Source organism: Rhodnius prolixus, unplaced genomic scaffold (genome assembly GCF_049639745.1).
Source record: "Rhodnius prolixus isolate KJV_2025 unplaced genomic scaffold, Rpr scaffold_2, whole genome shotgun sequence".
Lineage (NCBI taxonomy): Eukaryota > Metazoa > Arthropoda > Insecta > Hemiptera > Reduviidae > Rhodnius > Rhodnius prolixus.
This window is the reverse complement of record NW_027411592.1, coordinates 5,849,204-5,873,617: the sequence shown is the minus strand read 5'-3', so window position 1 is coordinate 5,873,617 and position 24,414 is coordinate 5,849,204. Positions and strand designations below refer to the sequence as shown.

The 24,414-nt window shown below is 32.9% G+C and overlaps 1 protein-coding gene across 16 annotated transcripts in view; it reads left to right on the top strand.

The window, feature by feature from the left end:
• Pde9 (phosphodiesterase 9) overlaps window positions 1-24,414 on the top strand; it is a 136,177-nt gene that overhangs the window by 99,604 nt on the left and 12,159 nt on the right. For 13 of the 16 annotated variants that reach the window (XM_074117389.1, XM_074117386.1, XM_074117387.1 and 10 more), the window contains 10 exons: window positions 1,940-2,177; window positions 9,340-9,462; window positions 12,405-12,565; window positions 14,730-14,835; window positions 15,562-15,813; window positions 15,964-16,176; window positions 17,785-17,909; window positions 19,430-19,618; window positions 22,415-22,624; window positions 23,655-23,935. In XM_074117389.1, the coding sequence (XP_073973490.1) occupies window positions 1,940-2,177; window positions 9,340-9,462; window positions 12,405-12,565; window positions 14,730-14,835; window positions 15,562-15,813; window positions 15,964-16,176; window positions 17,785-17,909; window positions 19,430-19,618; window positions 22,415-22,624; window positions 23,655-23,935 (1,898 nt within the window). The remainder of the gene's footprint in view (window positions 1-1,939; window positions 2,178-9,339; window positions 9,463-12,404; window positions 12,566-14,729; window positions 14,836-15,561; window positions 15,814-15,963; window positions 16,177-17,784; window positions 17,910-19,429; window positions 19,619-22,414; window positions 22,625-23,654; window positions 23,936-24,414) is intronic. The other 3 variants (XM_074117393.1, XM_074117394.1, XM_074117391.1) reach the window with 3 other exon arrangements.

Here is a 24,414-nt window from a genome sequence, read left to right as displayed (position 1 = left end):
AGACTCTTTTACTTGTAAGCAAGTTTGTAAATGTTCTCCGTCGTTGTAATTGTTAATAACATTAACCCCATTTTAGATTGTAAAACTAATAATACAGGGCTGAATATCAGGTGGAGTGCGCAGAATTTAACTATGTATTCTCCGTCATATCATCATATGGCTGAGCAAAACCATCTTATCACAGAATTATCTGCCCTGTTATTGTTCCATTTTATGATAGCATTAAAGTTTATTTGCTATAAACTGCATCATGAGCAAAACTTAATATTATACTGATTAAACTTTTAGTTTTATACTTATTTGGTTTCTATTGAGTCATTGTTTATCTTTTATTTGTTACTATATATATATATATATATTCTTTAGTTTTCCAGCCACTTGCTCAGGAGCAATTCACCGGTATGGGCCAAGGTGTCAAATTACACTTCACCGTGGCGTTTGCTTTGACAAAGAGATAAGCTCATAAGTAGGAATATTCTTTCAAATCCTTAACTTAACTAAATTTCTAGTTGGAGTGGTAATAACATTCTTTCTTTTTATTTATATCATTAAATCTTATCGTTTGATCTTGAGATTTTAGAGGATGAATCTATTTTCCAGTAAATTTTAAGCTGAAATCATCACAAATAGATATTCATTACGACCTTCCAAGTTTAAACTACATTCTACAATAATTTATCTCAATCTGTCCTATTAATATTACTTTAGAATGTTGTTTCAATTTAGTAATACTTCGTACACTATTTGAATTTAAGCTTGTAACAGTGGAAAATGAAAGTCGTCACTAGATACCAGTCTAAGCTTGTGAAATGTAACTGATCTAAGGAAGGGAAATGGGTACAATTCTGCTAGTTGCTGAGTGAAGTGAAAGTCACTTATCGCAGCAAACTACCCAACAATGCATTCGTGGCTCATTTAACTTCTTCAAGGCAAAGCGAAGAAGACTCTTTCTGCAGCTTATCTCAAGATAATCTCGCTAAAATTCACTGGTAACCTCTCGTATAATTTCATTGACCTCCTGATTTAATCTCCTTGTAACTTTCAAATGTTTGGTTCGCTGAAGGAAGCCGTGTTTGGAGGGAGAGAAAAGTCTTTACGCCATTATCTGTTAACTGTGGCATCCATCTTCCCTTTTTATTTAGTGAATCAACTTCATATTTATTTATTTAAAAAAAACATTATTTCTGTAAAGCGGAACCATGTAGAAAAATAATATATTTGTATTTTTATTTTTTACAAATTAGTCTGTAAAAAAAAGTCCAATTTGTACCACAGTACTTTGTTGAAAGTATTGTTGAATAACAAGTGTGTAAAGGCCACGATATCCATTTCTTGGAGGGTTTTTTTCTTTCTATCAATTTATCTTGATTCTAGCGATTACGACCCCACAGAGATCCTTTAAACTTGGTGTCTGTATCATTTTCTTCTCCAAAGAAGTAGTAACTAAATCTGTGTATCTAATTTATAGGTCAATAACTCAGATTATCGACTTTTCTGCGACACACCTTGTCTTGTTAAAATTTTGTCGATATAGTTTTTATTTTCATGATTTTTTATTAAAACTTTTTCATGATTCTATTATTGGAGTAGAACATTTGAAATTAGTTTTGTTATGTTTTGTTCATCTATGTGATAATCCATGGAAATACCTCTAATTGAAGATATCCCAATCTATGTTTGCTCACAATTCCTTTGAACTAATGTCGATTTCTTTATCCTCTATTTGTTTTATTTAATGGTTAATATGGGAATTTAATAGTGCAGTTTTTTTGCTAGTTGCCTCCGACTTCCACACTTAATGGGGTAATTGGTAATTGGGAGTAAAGGGCGTCTGAAACAGGCATTTATTGTCACACCTGACTTGTGTGATCTCCTTACTTTGTTTTCTCTTCGATTGATTAAACGTTTAACAATTTTTTTTGTTTTCGTTTTGTTTCAGCGAGGATACAATATCAGAAGAGATTGTAGAATGTTTGCGGCTCTCTTCATTCGACTCAATGGAATGGTCTGATGAGCAGTTACTGTCACTTCTTTATCTAATGTTCGCCGACTTGAACCTTATCGAACTATTTCAACTAGATCCGCCAACTCTAAGAAATTTTTTATTTCAAGTATACAAGAATTATAATCAAGTTCCGTTCCATAATTTCAGACATTCATTCTGCGTTGCTCAGATGGTAAGTTTTTATCATTTATATATTTTTAGGCATATGTTGTTAAGTTTATGGTTAAAAAGATTTTACAAGGATGTATGTTCAGTATACAAAGGTTGTGTGATTATTTTGTCGAATTCCTTTCTAAACTTTTGAAATAACTGTTTTATTAATCGAAAATTTTATAACTATCGCGATAACTGCTCTTTTCCAACAGAATATTTCCCTTTCAATCCTTAAGATCCTAACTTCCTAATTTTCTTTGAACTTGGACAACTAAGAAAAAAGTAAGAAGCTTGAGTGGTTTTCAAATAACTTAGAAAATTTAAAAATCCTGTAACTAATACGAATTTCTGCATACAATCAGAATTTTAATTACACTCCTTAGTACTGATTAATATTAAAGAAGGACTTCAAAATATCACTTTAGAGAGAATCCTTACCATCTCGATCTACTCTAAATGAATCCCCAAGAAAATATGTACCCCCATGAAAATTACAGAACTTCATTTATGAAAGTGTAGCAAGAAATAGTTGGCGCTATTTTAGAAAAAATATCGTAAAGTGATAAACCTGCTCAATAAAATTGTAGTCTGGTCTAATGATTACATTTCAACCAAACATCAAGTTTGAACTTGCTACGATTTTAGTTCGTAAGTTATATGCACACGAAAAACTACTTTGTCATAACGAGGCGTGTTTGCAAAAATGCAATACCACAGAAAGGATAATATTCCACAGGACTGGAATTTGTCTTGTAGCAACCATTGCTACAATTTCTACTGCCAACAGTGCCAGACGCTAAACATAACGTTTACTGTGAAATCTCAAGCTATCTTATTTCATGCTGTGTCTAAGACTAGCTCAGAATTTGTACATTGTGAAAATATAATCAGTGAAATTTATTTGTATTTTTAAATTTCTAGCAACAAGCTCCTGTCACCAAAGTTCACCAAATGGTACCTGTGTTTCAAGTATTCAGGATATTACTGTGGTAGTGGTTAAAACCCAGGTCGAAGATTTTCTGTTCAGAATTACCTCTTTTATTTTTTATTAAAGATTCTCAAAAAAAGAAAATGGCTGTCTGTAATACGTTTTCTTTTTATTGCTTCCTTTAAAAAAATTTCAATTATTATTCTCCCAATCGATCCATCTCTTTTTTTTGAGGGTAAAGTATTTTTGATTTGTTTTCTTGTTTCTAATACCTTTTCTTTTATTGGGTATTCCAAATTAAATTTTATTTGGGTCTTTTCTTCTTCTGATTCTACTGCTGCTACTTTCTTTTTTGGTGAGGTTTTGACGTTCCTTCTTTTGTTCTACTTGTTTACGGTGAACCGTTTGGTAAAATTACGATCAAATAAAAAAAACGTTTTGTAAATCAAGTATCTGGATGTCTTTACTCTTTATTTTTATCATTTGAAAGATTTTATTTATTTCAATGATTACAATTACAGTTACTTATGTCATAAATTAATTGGTCTCGAGATGACAAAATGAAACTGATCCAGGAAGTAGTACATTACATAAAAGAGTTTTTACTTCCTCTTAATTCAAGAAAGAGGAAGTTCTGCAATCGTGTAAAATTGGAGTTTTCGCAGGAAATACATGTTTTATTCACCAAAAAAAAAAGTCAGCGCGTTTTAAGAGTCAACCTGCTTAAATTCAACATGAAAACGAACCTTTGACTGCTACCATTTACCCCTTTCAAGCACCTCAAACTCGGCTATTCATCAGTTTCTGCTGTTAGAGCAGTTTTCTTCTGTTGTGTCTATTTTTTTTTTTAACCGAAAAAATGGTTTCAGTTTTTGCAAAAAGTAATAATTCAGTTAGCCGAACACAGATTTACTGGAGAAAACATATTTCAAAACTTTGACCTTGCGATCTGAGTGACAAAGTACTGCAACCCAGCCGAACATTGAAAGAAATTGAAGATGTCCGGTGAACAAGAATCTCTAAAGCTTGGTTCTATAAAAGAAGCACTCACTCAGTTGGACACAAACTGACATTATTACCAAATTCATGCCGACATTTCGTAATAAATTATGTTATAACGAACGATTTATCATGCCTTGCTTTTGTCAGTCCTAATTTCCGACGATCCTTACTTCTGCAAAGCAATTTTTAATTTTTATTTTGCGCTTGCTTATTTTTCCCAACATTTTTATGATTAATGTTGGCCTTTTTTATTGTACAAGTTTATTTTATTTTTATCGTTATTTCTTCTTACTTTCCCTAAAAGAATGTTTTTTGATCGCTTCAAATTTTCTAAAGTTATGCCTATATTATAATTTAATATTGTATTTAATATATTTTATTTTACTATTGGGAAATCATGGTAAAAAGATAGGCTAGGTCTATGCAACGAAGGATGGATGGCCTGAGATGGTGAATCGAAATGTATCCATAACGAAGGCAATTCGTTACCTTACTAAATAATTTAACTACTAAATCACAAAACAGTCGTTTTACTTCATAACAAAATTGTTAACAAAAATTCATGACCTACTAGTGAGATGGAGAAGATGAGAAGCAAGAAAAACTAAGAACGTTAAAAATTAGAAGTTTGCCAAACCAAATATGATATCTTTTTTAAAGACAAGCCAGTTTGATTAAGGAATTTGTCTTGAGGAAAGAATGAGAACCCAAAAGATTCCTAGAAGTAATTTGCGTGATGGAGTGGGCCCTAGAGCATAAGATAGCCGAAAATCTAGATAATATTTGGATAAAAGGAGCAAGAGGAATGAAAAGGAATGGCAGGAGTGACAGAGGGCCCGTTGGACCATAGCGCCAAGGGTGGCCAATGGGAAGGGGCATTTAGGGAATCTGTGATTTTCCATCTAAAACACAAATGCTCATTTTTGCATTTTTTTTTTAACCTTGAAGTAATCTAGAACCTACATTGAGGTGATGTTGGTAAACTCTACTAACTAGCCTAATTGCCAGCGCAAAACAAAAAGGATTGTTCTTAATGGAGCCAGTTGTATGAAGCCAACTTTATCTCATGAATTTCGTTTCTGGTGGTAATAGGAACAAATGTTTTTCTTCTGGGATTTGATTCATGGTTATATTATTCGTGACTTTCAGAAATTAATAATCAGAGAACAATGTACTACAAGACTAAGTTTACTGACCTATCCATTTTTTAATTTTTATTTTGTCATTATTACTTTGATTAATAAAGCTATGCTATAATGTGAAGGGCAGTGTGATAAGAATTAATGATTATGATCTCCCTATAAGAAAGTTTGGAGGACGTAAGCTGTTATCAAGGCTCGTGACCTGGTTGCCGAAGTAACTTGGGCCGTAGTTCAGAACCCAACTTGTAGACAGCAATTCCTTGTTATAAGTGGCCTCACTTTCTCTCTTCAAGCAATTTTCATACTTACAAATGTGTTTTACTTACTGTTCTTTTCACAGATAAGTCCTTCGGCTTTGTTTGATTTTCAAAATTAAGTTTTTAGCATAAACACAAATTTTAGTATTCTCTAACAAAAAAAAAAAAAATTATGCAATCATAATTATTTTTAAATTTATTTTCTTCTAATTTTAGTTTATCTCAATTGATAGCGGTTGCTGTGGAGCAGCGAAAATGCCCTGAATACCGTTACTGTAGAGTAAAGGAAGTAAAAATTGTTGGTATTTAATTGGAAAGACGAATTTATTAGCGAATAAATCGCCTAGAAGTGTAGAGAAAATGCTAAATTTCAGTAACTTTGTCGGTGAAACTTCAAGCATGACTAGTGAGAGACCAAATATAGTAGCCAAGCCGACGCTGTATTTTTTGGAGACCATCACCTACTAAAAAAGTAATTTTGAATATTCATGTTAAATTTCCTGTATAAGAACCAGCCATCTTCTGAGGCCTTAGCATTTCCTTGTGGTTCTGCGGGTAAACCAGTCTAACAAAACCTTATACCTAACACCTCTAACTCACTAATAAATCACGTAGAGCCTCGGAGGAGGTTTTGTGGTACCACTAGGTTAAACATGTCATCAGGTAAACTCTGGTTTTTGATCATAACATTCTCTCTCGCAATATTTTGCTGTCGCCTTGTAAGGACAGGGGTTCTGGCAAGCGCTCCCTCTGGCAAATAGCTCATCAACTAATTCACATTATTTCAATTTATAGATGCCTAATTTACGTACACTAACGCTTAAAGAGAGCCATAATAGATTTTTTAGATTGCAATAAAGTTATGGCTTTAAGAATCCTCTCTCTCTCTACATTTATAACTACAAGGAATATGAGTTACGAACCTATAGACCAGGAATGTGGTAGTTACAATTGTCAGCTTGCGGTAAAAGTGCTAAAGCACAAAGATCATTTAAAAAAAAGACTTGTGGGGAAAAGACCCAGGCGTTTCTTGATCAAAATGAAAAGATTCATCTACTAGATCCTAAAGAGATTAACACAGTAAGCCGTTATTTGGCTGCAGTGCCTGGGAACAGGTCCCTTCTCTAATGTAATCTGTGGTTGAGTTAAAAGTATCATGTTGCAAGAGAACAAAGTTCATGCGGTTATATATTGGTCGTTGTGTAAGTGTAAAATAATATTGTCACTGTAGAAGACGTACAAATCCATACGTAATTCAATGCGAAGAAACCATCAAATTGATACAACCAAAATATAAGATCATTTGGAAATTCTATTTTTATACGTATCCATTGTAAATATGTAACACTGTCGAAACTCGATATATTTATAGCTATATATACATGATAAATTGTACAAACATTTCTGTTGAGAAGTGTTTTCCTAAGTTCTTCGCTTGTATTTTCTTTTTGTTATTTTCTAAGTTATTGTATATTCTGACAACAGTTGTAATAGAAATTGATTTTGTCAGTATAAAAGAAGGAAAGATGTTTTTTTTCGATCTACTGTTCACTTTTCACCTACACGTCATAGATTGCTTTTCTTTTTTTTTGTTTTTTATTCATTCGAATGGTTTCTGGTTCTTCTATTCTCCGTTAGTTTCTTTATTTAAACATAGAAATACTTGAAGTCCTGCCTAAAGCGAGTAAATAACAATAATATCTGTTTTTCATGCATCCGTACCGTACGCTGTTCTATCCTTTATTTGCAAGCACCCATTTTGCTTTGGTTCAAATACCTGACAAAAACTCTTCTTTTTTATTTAAACACAAGTTCAGTGTTTTAGGGGAACGTGTAGCATTTCTTTTTCTTTTAATATTCAAAAAAATAGAATTTCGACATTTCATATCAGTAAAATAATAAGTATAAAGTACTTTAATTATAGTGAAACCCACATTTTTCACCTTTTTTGACTTTGTTGTTTTTGTACGCAATAATAGGATCCTACAGAACATAACCATTTTTTTAAATAATTTCTCTCAAAAAAAACTGCATGAAAAATTATCAGCTCTCCATGCTTGATAGCTACAGTGGACAAATAGTCTATTTAAAATATACGTATATTAATAAAATTCTACAATTTTTGTTTTGAGATATTTCGTACCCAAGTTTTATAAGTAAGATATCTACGTGTAAATCTTTGTTTTTCGTTCTCAGTAAAAAGTAATAAATATACCAGCTGAGTGAACATGCTCGCTACTTTTTCTCTCTTTACTAATACAACTTTTCCCATTACGTTTGGCTTATTAAAATGAAACATTATATGTTTGAAAAAAATAAAATAAAATAAATTACTCTATAGAAACGATGAGAAGTTTTTTTTAAAACACATTAGTTTGATGGATTTTTATATTTTTACCCAAAGAAAGTAAACGGTATACTCGTATGGTGCTATTTTTGTGAGTGGGTGGATGGATATGGACTGCGATGGTCATAACCGCCCTTAACATATTTCCTATCTCTTCGTGCAGCCACTCGAGCTGAAATGGCACGTGCTAATCCTGTCTGCTGGCTTGCTTGCAGACAGAATCCGCTGGATAGGCAAGGTGGGCCATAAATTGCAAGCTTCTATCAGCACATCTCCTTCCATTCTCATCGATCGAATCGGAGAGATGAGAATGAATTTCTTTTTATCATTAGTCACTTTTGAAAAGCAATGGTAACAATAATGTTTACTCGTCAATACCTAAATGAAGTTTGTTCCTTGTTACCATTGATAGCGGAGGAAACTATTTGCGTAATGGATATCTAGATGCGCAGTTCTTTTGAATAAATATTCGTGCACATCTTTGAATGAAGTTTATTCAATGAACTAACGTAATCTAAAATATAAACCTTTTAGGATTGAAATGTCATTCACGGCAGTAAATACAATCACCAATGGGACTTAACGTTTATGGGTATACTTGCAGTAATAACTGTCTTACCTTTTTTATGCTTCCACCTTTTGATAAGGTGCTCCATATTCTTTATTCTAAACAATATTAACCACCATAAATGTCAGAAGTTTTCGATATTTCTTCACCAAATTAGTTTTAAATTGAATTAAATTAAATTTTAACTTTTTTATTTTCTAGATAAACAGTGATCTTTCGTTGTTTTTTTTTATATTATTACTATTATATTTTGTGTTTCTGAAATATAAACTTGCCTACATTAATTTGGATTCAATGTTTTCTTTAGAAGCAAAAATCAAACATTCCTTTTTCACCTTTTCTACTTTTTTTTTATACGACGATGCTCCATAAAGAATCCAACGTTCACCAGATTCTCAGTCCTGATTTTAAACAGCTTTTTATTGAGGTTCATCTTTGGAGTAGCCTTTCAGGAATAGTCGTGCTTGTTCCAAAGCTATTGAAACCGAAACAGGTTCTAGACCATCGAACGATTGGAGCATCTGCTCGATTTCTGGCCAGCTGATCACCAACTTCTTTACTAATACCTATCTGACCAGGCAGCCAATCAAGGACCATCTGGTTGCTCCAGAAAAACCGTCTCAGAGATTCTTTTTTTCTAAATGAAAGACGAAGTTGTTTTATAAGCTGCCAACGCTTTCAGTGTAGGCTGATTTTTGAAAAAAATAAGAAAACTGTGGTAGCAGTGATGATAACTTCTGCGTTTCCATTATTTAGCAGCTGCCCAATGGAACTTTAAATAAATATCTCTAACTTCAGCCCAAAGATCCCGCCTTCCGAGTCTTCTTGCCAAAAGCCATCTATGAACTAGATTGTGAGTGGTCCAGTCGGAAACCTACTCAGTCAGCCGGAAAGAATGTTGTCTATTCAATTTTATAAATATCTTTCTTTTTTACAGATGTACGCAATGGCGTGTAATACAGAACTTGTTAGAAGAATAGGACACCTAGAAGTGTTAATTCTTCTGGTCTCTTGTATCTGTCACGATCTGGATCATCCGGGATATAATAATATTTATCAGGTAAAAAAATTCAATTCTGTCTTTATAAGTAAATATCTTTTACTTTGAATGTAAAGAGGCCCACATTGCCGTTTCCTCACTTTTCTGGGATTTACCCAGAGTTACAGCACTCCTAGTTAAGCAGAAGGAGGAGGGAAGAAGTGCTCACGTTAAGTGTGAAGTACCATTATCCTGTAAATTAACTTTTAAAAGCAGTTAAAAATCATATTGTTTGGCTGCTCTAATGGATTTTTTGTTTTTGTTTAACTGTTTAAAAAGAAAGCCCATCCAATTCTCTTTTTTCACGATTTTGATTTAACACGATGGCCTTAAACCCTGAGAAAAAAATTTTGCTTCCTACTGAATTCATTTTTAAATCCACTGAAACATCGCCACCACAGGAAGCAAGACCTAATTTTGTTCAAGAGATTACAGCAGCAATTTCACCAATGTGGCACGAAGACGATAACCAAGACATTTGTAGTGATAGCAGTAATGTTGCGGTCTTAAACAAACGCATGCGTCTATTATCGGAAAGTGACAACGAAAAAAATCTTTTAATGTGAAACTCATATTATTTTACCTCATTTTTGGATTCATGAATTAGTGACTTTTTTTTTATTTTTCTAATAATTTATTTTATATGATACATGTGCAATCTTTATGAAATATAATAAAATGTTTAAGATCCTAAGATGAAAACTCCTGGTTTATTGTATTATTTTTGCTGATTTCTTAGGAATGGAACCAATCTTCTGTTTTTCCATCGGTGCAATTTCTTTTTTACACTTATTCTTCAGGAATGTATCTATCGTGTAAAAACAAAATTAGGTGTATTTACTTCAGATGTATGGGAAATAAAGTCTGGTTTTAGAAACATGGGAGAACAACGACACCTATGGACAGTATGTAGCTCATGTTAAAAGTTATGCATATTTTCTGCTCTAAAAGGAAAAGGTAATCATATAAAAAGAGAAGGAGAGGTTGGGTCTGGTCCGAGACTCGCTTTGTCGTAAAATAGAGTTGAGCATATCAAAGGAGAACTGAGTGCTGTACACCGGAGAGTCGCTATCGAGCTTTATTTATGTCCCTGTTTGCCATCTCCTCCCCACAAAGAGTGTCCCTTTCTCCCAGCGCCTTGCTCTCACCTTTGTTTCTTGGTAAAGTATCTCTGGGACTTGAAGGGGGAGTTTCACCGGCAGGCAGGAGCAAGAGATATTCTTCTTCCAAAGCTTTAATTAAGTCAATAAGTTTTTAAGTTAAATGACAAGATAAAATTTTGCACAAAGAAACTTTATTAAAGATTATTTCCAGAAATGTCTTGATGTCGTCAGACCGCGATGTTGAAGATGAGAAAGTATTATTTTCTCTGTAAAGAATCAAGTTGTATTTAAAATTACTTTATTACGAACTTAGTGGGTTTTATGCTATTATAAAACAACCCATCTATTTTATCTTCATTTTTAATGTATTTCTCTTCTTCTTTTTATGATTTTGCTGTTTAATTGCTAATAATGATTGCATCAGGATCAGAAATTATATTTAAAAAATTGATACAGGAAACGTATGAATTGAATATTGTAAGAATCTCTTAGTTCAAAAAATGCTGTCCTTAGAAATTGGTGTATAGTAGAGCAGTGCCTTTTTTTGCAGACGGGCTTTACGTCCAAGTGCCTAATTTTAGGTGATGTGGACAGCGGCGATAAGCAAAGGTACTTCCCTAGAAATGTTTATTAAGCATTAATTAAAAATTAAGGAGAAACGTAAACCAAGAATCGAAATTTGTGCCATAAATGCAAGTTAGCTTTACAAGTTTCATCTCTAAGCGTTCGTCAATCTTGCCTGCTGATATTGGTGTGAAGTCAACTATAAATTCCAAAAACAGGAAAATCGCGTGAGGTTTAAATTTTGATGTCTTCTGTGCTACCAGAAGAACCGACATAGATCAATGGATTAATTTTAGAATAAGCGATTTTTTTGAATAGTTTTAATCGATTAGGTGTTTTTCCTGATAAGCTCTAAGCGTTTCCTTTAAACTTAAAAGGCACAATGATGTGGTACTTTAGGATAGCGCTAATATATCGATATCAGGTTTTTACCGGCAATTTACGATTGAAGAAATCCTGTGGGTCCTGTTGGACTTGCAAAGACAAGCTTAATCGCAAGAGCCTCACAATTACTTTTCCGTGGAGATAACTTCATGGGAACCTTCAAAATCTTTCAATTTCAATTAGTTAGAAAATGACCCGATTAATTACAAATTGATTAATATTGCATTGTAGACTTAGAAAGCAAGAGGATTTGGACAATTAACACATTATCCAGTAATAAGATCATGAAAAAACTATTTTCATTTGTCTTTCTCTTTACTTTGGATCATTTAGCAGTTTATCTGTAGTCTTAGATGAAATTCTCATCATTTCTTAGTACTTTCTATATACGTAATGAAAGGTCTCATATAGATGGGTTTGCAGTTTTAGAAATTATGTGACTACTTTTAGTGCTAACCTGGCCATTAACCTGTTCCGCACTTACCACATGTTTACTGCCTATCATACTTTTCCCAGATATTTCGTTCACACATAAAATGTCTGTAACTTTGAGTTCGCCACTGTCTATATTAGTAGGGCTACTTTATGGTTGAAACATTCAAATCTAAAATGCTGCTGGTGTACTTTAATAAGCTTTTCAAGTAATGTTTTAAACAAACACTAATTTATTCACATCATCAGGTTTAAATATGGTCACAATAGCATTGAGTAATTTTTCGTTTCACCGAAGTACAGTTTGATGGTGGATGCTAGAGTTCAAACTAACAAAATATATTATTTATATAATCATGTTGTTTATTTTCTATTTTTATTATCTCTTTAAGTTGGATATCTATAAAAACATTTCATTTTGGGACTTGAAGTTTGTAAAAACCTTTCTAATTTAAGCACTGTTTTGTTTCTCAAATTCAGATAAACGCTAGAACAGAACTGGCACTCAGGTATAATGATATATCACCTTTAGAAAATCATCATTGTTCTATAGCGTTCAGGATATTGGAACTACAAGAATGCAATATATTCAAACACATGGATTTTGAGTCGTTCAAAATTATTCGTGAAGGTATTATCAGGTATGCATTGGCCTAGAAAGATTCACTTGTATAAATCCAAAAAAAAAAAAAATGATTATACTATTCAATATTTATTTACATACAATTGGCAATTTCTATGCAAATATTTGTATTAATATTGTAGTTTTTTGATTTCTTAACTATTTTTGAAGAAACACATTCAAAATGCAAATACAATATAAGTATTTACATATATTATATTTATGGTCTACGATGTGTGCCTACTTTTCAGTTAGGTCAACATCTATGGTAGGTATTGGTGCCAGGAGCTTTTTTCAGGGCATTGCCGGCCTCCGAAAAGTGTTCGTTCGGCTGCGTACTATAAATGTTTTTGTGTTCAGATATAAGATATTGACATTCTTTTATCTAGCTTTCTTGATATTCATATATACTTTTATTACTTTATATACATACAGACTTTCGATAACTTTGTCATACGACTAGCATTACCGCAATTTACACATTTAGATTCACTGGTCTCACCCTGAGCTACAACATGATAGTTTGCCGCTTTGACTTCAACGTTTGCATTATTTATTAGAATGGCCAAATAGCAAACATTCTTGGCAAGATTTAAGTTATAATGAAGGTAAAATCAGAGTGGACTCTGCTAGCACTCACTATTAAGGGGCCAACATATGTACATAAAGAAACGCTGCAAAGTATCCTTTACAAAAAAAAAGTCCAACTAGCAAGATTTCGAGATGCAGTTAAGAGTTTTTTTTAAAGATAAATTTCGTTTTAATGCGTTATTATTAAGATCCCTTTGCTTTTTTTTTTCACAGTTTTTAATTTGTTGTACATTTTTTAGTTTCTGATATTACCATCTACGGTACTTATTGCTTTAGTAACTTTGTTCTTGATATATTGTTTTTTATTTCTTCGTATTTTTGAGCACTAAATAAGTACTAAGTAATACAATTTCACTAATCATCGCATTAAAAATATAATGTATTTTCAGATAGAAATCCCAGTCCTTTAAATTTATATTTGACTTTGTAGTAATATAAATTTAAAACATTTATTTGGTTATATATATATATAAAAAAAAAACTGCCAAGTTTTTAACGTCTGCATTAATTTATAAAACTTTTTATATTAGACAAAACTCAAAGTCTGTATAATACTTAAATCCAAAAAATGTCAAAATTTATCCACCAGTGACTTCTTTTTATGCTCAATTTGTTGTTAAATCGAATAATCAAAAGAGATTTAGGCGAATAAAATTCATGGTTATCTACTAGTTCTACAATTCTTGTCTCCTATAAAATTTTTGTTTTAGCTAGCAATTCTGCAAGTTTACTGTCTAAATGTTATTTTTAATGACAGCAAAATAGTCTAATGAAAATTACCCAAAATGATTCCTTCCAGTCAGTCATAAAAACTTTTATTTCAACAGTGTAAAAGACTTGCTTTAGGTGACCTCAGGGGTCAAAGTCTCATCTCTATCTCCTCTTGGTGCACCTTATATCTGGTTTTCGTTTAGTTACTTGCCATTCTCTCGAAAATTATTCTAGCTGTTTCGGTTCAATATCATTTGAGGTCTCACTATATTAGTAAAGGTTTGTCTTTTGGTTTTCCATAAAAGTTTGTGTAGTATCATTCAACTTTTATTTGAAACATTTTTTAGGAAAATGCTTTTCCATTGTAAACATTAAAGATTTAGTTATGAAACTTTGATGTATTGTGAAATGTTATGAATGTTGTAGATTATTAAAATAGGTTGTTATGTAACTTTGATTTTATGCTGTAAGTTACATAAACCTACTACAGATAGCAGCATCCTATAGACGCTTTATTTCTTTTCCAGAAACATTTTTTTTTTTTTTTTTTTTTTTGGCGCATTAACAGCTGAGGTCATTAGCGCCCGGAGCTTTTTCCAGTGCACTGCCGGCCTCCGGACAGTGTTCTCTCGTTACAGACAACACTGTCCATCACCGGACAGTGAGCTGTAAGAAGCTCCTAGGAAGAGAAAATCTAAGGGTCAGCTGCTGGATTCGAACCCGGGACCTCCGCGTGGGAGTCCAGTATGCTAACCTCATAGCTAATCCCTTCCCTCCAGAAACACTTGATTAATTCTTAAAATAATAAAGTTTAAACATTGACTAAATTATTTTATTATCATTAAAAAATTAATTAATTATTTGCTTTATTTTGCTTCTAGGTGCATATTAGCTACAGATATGGCCCGGCATAATGAAATTTTGGCCCAGTTCAAAGAAGCACTATCACAAGGATTTGATTATTCTGACAAGACTCATGTTAATCTGGTAAGTTATTTATTCAAATTCTTTCTTATCATTTAGGAAAAAATCTGTCTTAAATATCATCTTTTGTCTAACTTCACAACTTGAAGTTTGAGTTTTTGTTCTTATTCGATAAAACATAATGAAGAAACATTGGAAGAGATGGCAGTGAAATTCCATTTTCGATTACGACTCATGGTGTGCTGGGTTGATGTGGAAAGGTAAAGCCCTGGATGAAAATGCAATAAGAAAATTGATAGTATAAGAAATAACAAAAGAAGTGGTCAAGGAAAGCTGCTTGGACAAGAACAAAAGTTTGTAGTTTAAATGCTGATTGTTAGTAGTGCTCGCCGGGGATTTCCTATCTCAGATTATCTTCTTATCCAATCAGTTGATTGTATAGTAAAAATGAAAAATTAGTGAAAGGGTAGGTGGACGGAGGAAATTATGATTTTTGTTAATCTGGAAATTTGTTTACTGATCCCTTATACCATCTGTAATTCTCCAGCGTATATAGAACCTTAAAGCGCTTTTAAATTTAACTTATACATCTTTTTGTATTTTAAAAAAATGTCAATTTGTTGACGGTTGCCCTTCTAACAAATTGCGATTCTAGTATAAATGCGATGAGCTAATTTGTAAAATTATCAACTACTTATTTAAATAGAAACTGATTTTGTAAATCCTATTAAACTTTTGTTGATTCTATTATTTTTTTTTAATTAGCACCTCAATTCTTATTTAATATAGTTGTGCATGGTGCTGATCAAAGTGGCAGATATTTCGAACGAAGCACGTCCAATGGAAGTGGCTGAACCGTGGTTAGATCGTCTCTTACAAGAATTTTTCACACAAAGCGATGCGGAAAAAGAAGAAGGTCTGCCAGTCACACCATTCATGGATCGTGAAAAAATTACGAAAAATTCATCGCAATGCAGCTTTATAGGATTCGTTTTGTTACCATTATTTGAAGCACTCTGTGATCTTCTAATCGAATTAAAGGTTTATATTTTATACTATGATGAGGTTTATTAATTTTATTTTTGAAGAATAAAAAGAAAGGAAATTTACTATTTCTACATAAATGACTGTTTTTATTGAAACAAAAACTTCTCGAAAGAAACATATAATTAAAATTAATGTTTTTTTCAGCCAATGTTATTGGAGCCGGTGCGAAGTGCTCTGGAATACTATAGGCGGCTGAATGAAGCTCACCATAAGAATTCAGTTGTAAGTGAAACAGTGCAAAGCGGTGGAAATACACCAACCAGTCCTAGTGGAGCTGCGCCTTCGTCACCAGTCCGACCCGTTTTAAAATCGCAATCTAGCTTTAGTGTCAGGAAGACTAGCATCGCTTTTTCTCAGGTTGTTTACCTAATTTCTTCTGTACAGCAAAAATACTAACTTATTTGTCGTTCAAATACTTTTTAAGAACGTTCAGCTTGACGTGGCTAACGTTTTGTCCTTTTTTGTTCATATTTTTTAATTTTAAATTCTGCATTAATTTTAAATTGCGCAATTTCTCGTTTATTTCTCTCTCTCTTTCACTTTTAATTAATAATATTCACATTGTTAATTTCCCTCGTGCCATTAATGTAAAAAAAACAACTTAAAATCCAAAATATATGTTGCTTGTCGAAAATTTGTGTGTTCACAGCGACGAAGCACGTCCAATGGAAGTGGCTGAACCATGATTAGATAGTCTTACAAGAATTTTTCACACAAAGCAAAGTGGAAAAAGAAGGTTTTTTTTGGGGGGGGGGGTCCCCTAGCGCTAGCTCATACCCGCTCCCTGCTACTTTTGGCATAAACTCTTGTCTGCCATGGTGCGTGTCTCAAATCTGGGCAAAGTGAAATATTCGAGCTGTTAGACTTCACGATTACCTTCATACTTACAGTTGGATTTTTCTACAGTGGTCAGATTATACTTACAGTCCAATACAGTTGATTTATCTTTAGAGGATCTGATTTGGGTTTTAAAATACTATGCGGATTTTAATTTTCAAAATTTAATTCTTAGTTTGGGAGAGAGGTTATGGACGGCTGTTTGTGTAATCTCCGCACTTGTTGTTATCGGATTACTGCAAGTAGAGGATGGCCAATTAACCAACTATCTATGTACAGCTCCTTCGTCGGTTTGGAACAAAAAACAAAATTATGTATTTTTTGAAGTACCGTCATTGTAGTACAAAGAGTAATTATAACTTATAACTGCAACCAAATTAGTTACTTGAAGGAACAAATAATAATTAAAACAAGTTCAATTTCCATTTCGAATTGGTTTTAGTTCCTCTCTGCATAAAAATGAATTCAGACTTACTACTAAAAACTTTTATATTTTAGACGCGTCGTCTGGGGTAATGGGCTCTCGGAGCTTTTTTCGTTGCAGACAACACCGCCTATCACCAGGCAGTGAGCTGTAAGAAGAAAAGAAAATCTAAGGCCCAGCAGCTAGATTCGAATCCATGATCTCCGCGTTGGAATCCAGTATTCGCTACCCACTCAGCTAATCCCTCTCCTATTAATAGCTATCATTTAGCTGTAGTTACGCGAGTAATAACTAACAACTAATTCAACTAGCAGCATTCGCCAATCGCAATACATTATTTTTTATTGATTCTGAATTATTATAACAATCCAAAAGTGCATTAGTCTTTCTCTATTGCATGTCACTACGAGCAGGACTGTTGAGTGGCAGGAAGTTAAAGTAGAACTCTCAGACAAGGTTCAAGAAAGTTAAGTTAGTTGTGGTCACTTTCACCCTCTTCTATGAAAAAATGTTTATGAAGAATTATAATTACTCATAATACTCGTTTTTAGATTACATTCGACAACGTAGAATACGATTAATAATTTGGTCTCTTTTATTGAAATGCATGATTGCTTGTGTCACACATTGGATTTTTTACTATTACTTTAAGATTTAATGTTAGTTAAGTAGTTTCATTAATGTTTTTAATTAATGATTTTTAGCATCCTGATGAAGATGATGAATTAGATAATCCAGATGATCTTAGTACAGACGAAGAGGAAACAGTTACAGAAGTGGCTGTTAGTGAAAAAACATTAAAATTTAAAATATCCACGGAAAGTACTAGGTTGGTTTTCAAATTAAAATATTTTTATATGTTGATTGCTAACAGTAACATAACAATTTGCCCTTAATTTGTTTACAAACTTGAGAATTCTATCTTGTGGGTATTCCAGTGAGCATTTTGTCGTGTACTTGCCATACCGACTTGCTAAGATAGAAGATTCAAACAAACAGATGGGTAGCTGAGCGGTTAGAGGCGATAATGAAACATTAAGATTTGTCGTACTGAGTTTGATTTGGAACCTTGTATTTTATGTTCTGTATTACTTAGACTGGAATATATTTGACTAGGGATTGTCTAGGCCGTTAAGACATTACAAATCTAATGTGTGGCTTCTTTAAGAGTCAGTGTGACAGAATCTAGGTGTCTGAAACATAAAATGGAATCACAACAATTCAGTAGATGCTGGGCTCAATTTGCACAAACCATGTAAATAATAGAAATATTAATGTACCGTCAATGTGATTAATCATTAACCATTTACAGTGAACTGTATATTCAGTCAGGATTATTAACAGTACAGAAGTTTAAAAAGATAAAGTAGGTTACATTATTAATAAAATCCCCTCTAAAATTACCTTACAGTAAAATGTTTTCACTTACATTAAAAGCGTTAGGCCACATGCTTACCTTTAAAGAAAATTTTACTGTTTTAGAGATAAATCTAATCACAAAAACTGACAAATATTGATTTTTCAACAACAATAATAAAGATTTGTTATAAAAAAAAAAAAAAAAAAACTTTGACTATGGCCGAAAAGTACCTCTTCATAATTTAAGGCTGTCACTTTTACTTTTCATTCTAGACAACCTTTTTTCTTTCTTGTAATCTAATTCACTGACCTGAAACATTTTATTTGTGGTTAAAGCATAATCATGCAAAAGGACAAGCTTATGAGGCAAGCTCAACGAGGCTGCTTTCCCAAAATTCTAAAAAAAATATAATTTTCTGCTAAAGATTTCAAATAAAAGTAAAGTAAAAGTAAAAAGTAAAACTTTGCACTCTAAAATGCTTTTAAATGTCCAGTTGATTTATTTTTTAACTGCTGATGATTTTGACGAAATATTTATAAAAACTTTCTTCATTAGCTCCTGGCTATCCGTCTATTTTACTGTGGAACTATTCATGCTTTACATGAGGCAGTATCTTAGGAAGAAGAGCCCTTCATCTACTGTGTCAATCCTGATTCTTAGGCTCTTCGAAAAAAAAGCACACGTCTACAAGTTTTTTCCAGGAGGGCCATTAAGTCTTCTAAGACTAAACAGACAGACTGATGAAGAAGGGTACACTCGGGTGCGGGGGCGTTGTTAAACTCTTGGGTAGGTAATGTAAACACGTGGAATAAAAAATGAATCCCTGGCAATTTTATTTTGTTTTTAATTTTGAAATATTTTGTTGCAATAATCTGGTTTTCTATATCTGTTTTTAATTAACAGATTTTAAAGATATATTCCTTTTTTTCTATAAATTTATATAATTCTTCTATAAATAATTTACAACGAATTTGTTTTAAATTAATTAGCAGTGACAAGAAGAACTTTAGTGGGAGTAGAAAAGGATCCCGTGACCGACCAATCCCGGATGATGAAACAGAAGATCGGTTGTGCGATTCTTGTCACAGGGGACGAGAGCTTCAGTCCAGATCTCAGTCACTGGTTGAACCTGATTGGAGAAGGTCTAGCCAGCAACAGTTACCTGGAAAGAAGAGGTCGTTTGTAAATCTTACATGTTTATTTGTTTATGTTTGTAATATTTGCAGTTATATTTCATAGCAATGGTTGGGTTTTTCCTATAAGTTTTGGGTTACTAAGCTAAGCTTTAATTTGTACAAACATTAACAAGCGTTTTAACAAGTAATGTAAAGACAGTGTTTTACTAGTTTAATTTGAATAAGGTAACGTAATTTTCTCTTAACTTGTACGGAGATTCCCTGTCAAGATAGTAAGAATCTAACGAAAAATACTCAAACAAGAGAAAAAAAATCACCACGATCTTTTTGCCTTTCTATTGCTTCAAAACCATTTGCTCGTAAAAACTGGACTTTTTTTCTTTAAGTTAGTTTTCATTTAGTTACCTTTACAGCTCGGCTGCACTTCAAAGAAGTATATTTATTCTTGCAAGGTTAGTGGAGGTTGTTCATGCTTATTAATCACATTAAATCTATCTTTTTTGTTTTCATGTTCTGTTCTGTTTTAACAACTCTTTTGAAAAGTTATTTAAGTCCAAAGAGGGAATTTCTCTCTTGTGAGAGATTATATTCACATAGGTACATATGTATATATGAAGTAACCTTAAATATTAATTTATATATTTAATAAATATTTATCCTTGTATATTTGATCTGTAAAAATTAATGTATACTTTTGACTTAAAGTTGATGAAATTAAAAAATTAGTATTTTATGCTCATTGTACTTAAATTATCTACAATACAATAACAAAAATAATAAAAATCAATTCCCCTTAATTTTTATCACAAAAACAGTTGAAATGTCCACATCTCTGTTTATTTTTTGTTTGTTTTACAATTAATTGTTCAAAATCACCATTGATCCAGAAGTTCTCATCACAAGTCTCAATTAAAATTTGGGTACACCATTAGAACTTTTCTCTCTAGTGAATCACAAAACTTCATTAGGAATCGAATCAGGAAATTGTGATGCTCATTTGAACATATATTTTTCTAGTTTTTTTTTTTTTGTCGAGATGTTCGGAGTTTGCAAAAGTATAAAGAATAAATTGAACAAAACAAAGGAAAATAAATTTCAATGAAAGAGGCAGGTGCGAATCACGAATAACAAGCAAAGATTTTGAAGCAAATGAATGAAGTTAAAAAATAAGAGCTACTTTTGAAGGAGAATACTTTTTAGAAATATAAATCCTTTTAGGTAAGCGACAGGATCAAATCTCGCTAGATGATAATGGTGAATTTCCTGGAGAGAAGAAAATCTGAGGTTAGAGTTGTTTGTGTTATTGCACAGAGGTGTTTTAGTCGAGTAATTGCCGGGATAATTCAGAAGTGTGGAGAGTTAACGGAATAGAATCAGGGGGACTACGTAGAAGGCCGCGTCAAAAATGTTAGAAGTACGAAAGAGAGAGACAGAGGCTACCAGAGAAAATACTAAAAGACTGCAATATGGTTTTAGCATGCTCAAATAGAAAAGAGAGCCGTTTGAAATGTTCAAATTATCTCGGCGTTTCTTTATCGAGTTCCGTTTACACAATTTTCGCAATGCGAAAGAGAGGCTTACAACGGATAAATTGACTACAACTCAGTTTGCACGTTTTGAGTTCACTGAAATAATGAAACGAGGGCTATAGGGTCGGTTGGGGATTATGGCGATGGCGAAGTTCGATGTCCTTGGTGAAATTCTTGGTAATTTGGGTAAATTTTTGGCTAAGGCAGGGTAATCCGTATGGCAGGTAACTTTTAATTTAGTCCTAGAAATGGCTTTGAGAAAAGTAATTTAAATCTAAGAAACCGCTGTTAAAACGTCTCGTACAGCACTTTGCCTATGCGTACACTCACAGGAAATCAGCGTAAAGGGCATTTCAGATTTGGAAGAGAAGCAGTCACTTACGACTTAATAACAACACCTATAGAACCTGGTATGTAGTCCAAATCAATAAATCTGTAACGGTTTGTGGAAGTTGTGGCTCTGTGTTGTGTTTATTGTACTGTAACTTCGAAGATATCAGGGCACAATCTCGGCAGATAGCTGATGTTTGAGGAAAAATAAAGGATGTGAGTAATAAATAAAGTAACTGAAGCAAATGAGGTAAGGTAGATTTTCCGGGGAAGAAAATTTAACATTTAAGGCCCAATAGTTGAGAAGCGTTGGAAAAAAATCACTGAACTGTCTTAGTTTTATAAGGGAGGAAGTTCGTGGGGCCATAAAACCAGGAATGTTGCGCTAAATGGATCACCTTGTACAGAATGAGTGAAGAAAGAGCCTCTCGAAAGCTATGTGAGAATGAAAGCTATGCAGGTTGAACAAGGATGGTGCATGATGTTAAGCCAGAATTTCTGAAGATCGGCGTCAGTAAGTAGGAGCAGAAGGAAAGCTGTAGAAGGTTTTGACTATTTGCAGAAAGGCCCTATTGCGGCTGTACAGCCAAAGGAAGCGAAGAAAAAATTCATCCTGTTTCTTTATGAATTTTGCCCTAATCTGAAGCTGTCTGCTAGGAGTGGTTTTATTTTCATAGTTCCCGTTACAAAGCAATAATCCTTGATTGTTTCGTAACTTGGGAAATATACCCGGTCTAAAACTGGGCTCTTTTTAAGAAAATCTCGCTTTCTCAAATTCCAATCCTCAAGTTCCTCCAATCTTTCACTGTAGAAGTGAAATGGTATTCACTTTTAGTTTTTGAAATGGTTTTATTATTAAATAAAAGTTTTCCAAATAAATGTTTTTTTATTTATTGATTTTAATTGATGGTGAAGCAGTAAAAATGTATTGATTTATGATAACAAATTGAAACTTATTCTAACTTTATACAATGTTTAGCAGGTCAGTTTCTGCTAGTACTCCTTCAGACAGTCAATCGCCCAAGTACACGTCACGAACTAAACTGGAAAGTATGACCAGCACTGAAAGTACCAGCAAACTGTTGACTGTAGAACACATCAACACAAGTAGTCCGCCATCCTCCACACCCTCAACAATCACGCACAAATCACCGGGAGTATTGAAGCGGCTCAGAAACCTTGGCGAAAGGTATTTCTGTATTTCTATTCGGTATAAAAAAACTGATTTTATGTCGTGGCACTTGACATTGTGCTCACAAAACTTATGCAGTATTTGTGATTGCTTTATATAGTTAAAGGAAGATAAAATGTAAAGAAAATTAAAATCCAGTGAAAATAAAAATATCATACCAAAATTTCAAATACAAAAAACAAACATATTTTAAATTAAATTTGTCGTTAATAATGAATTACTAAGATTTCTAATATTCTTTTAATTAATATTCAATTTATATTGGTCATAGTTTGAAATATCAGTTTTTCAAATTCAAAAACTTGTGTTTATTGCTAGGTGAGAAATTGATTAGTTAAAATCGACGTTTCAGATTCTTGCCTGAATGTTTTAAAAAAAAGTTACATTTACGTTGAACATTTGGTTTATATTTCAATACTGGATCGTGCCAATTTAATGATATCAACTGACACAGTGTGCTTACTTCATTTTGCTGAGACAGTGAGGCTACCAAAGGAATAGTCTATATTCTGAGTTATAGGCTTTAATGGAAGTTGTACTCATCGCAACAAACAAAGATTAAACCAAGTTCAAAGAAGTTTGTGTGATCTGACTGATTCTTATTGCGTATAATACAAAGATTTACTTATTGGCCATTTCTTAATATTTGTTGACGTTTAATTCTTGAAACGCAATAAAATATTACTCATTATTTTTTCGGGACGTCATAGCATGCATATTTTTCCTATATGACTGGTTCTGTATTTTTATTCAATCACAAAGATATATTCATTATTTGGAAGGTGAAAAGTTGACTTTAAATTGAATGATTCGGTCAGATACCACACTTGGTGAGTAAGTGACAGAAAGTCTAATGCAACCGTAGTGTGCGACAGAAACATTTATAGTGGAAACCAAATTCTCTTCTCCAAACTTTTGAATCTATCATTGATGTCTGATGAAACTTCGAAAGCGGTTAGAAATAGAAAAAAAAAGGTTTAATGTTAATAAAAAATTTAAAAAACAAACAAATCTTTATCTGTCAAAGGTTTTCTAAAAGTTCTGGTGATGCTTCTCCTGCTCGACATAGAGCTCCACCTTCGCCAGCTTCATTACGAGGAGAAAATACCGATAGCCAAGAAGAATTAGATGTGAACAGTGAAACAGGAGATGGTCCTGTTGAAAGAAAAGCATCAACTTTACCAAAAGCTACTAGAAAAAGATTTGCTTCTGAAGCTAGGAAAGGATGGCGTGGATTACTTAGGAAGAAGGAACATCCACAGCAGCAACAAGTTAAGCCGTCAAATGGGCTGTCAACTGAATCTATTGGTAAACAAAAACATTTCCTAACTTTTTCAATTTTAAGTGCTTTTTGTTAGTTGGTGGGGGCCAAAATTTTTCCTACTAGATCTACAAGACTGGTACAGTCTCTTTTGACTGCAGTTCCTCAGAAGAACTGAACCCACCCCACTCCATGCTCTAATCTAATCTAATTGATTAAAATATATTGAAAGTGATATTAAAGTCAATTAATTACCTATTAATTAAGCTCATATAGAATTTAGCTAATAATAATAGTATCTAAAAAACATATTTTCAAATAAGTTAAAAAATAAAAGATGGATATAGGTTCAAGATTCCTAGCTCTTTCTCAGTTTTGTGAGTTCTGGTTTTCGTGCATTAATTGAGATTGTGCCGGGTAAATATTTATGTCCGTTGATAATAATGCTTTTGTAAGTAAGCAGTTATGTTCTGCTATGAAATCTTTTAGAAGAGTAAGTCCAATGATGTGTATATTACTTTGGAGT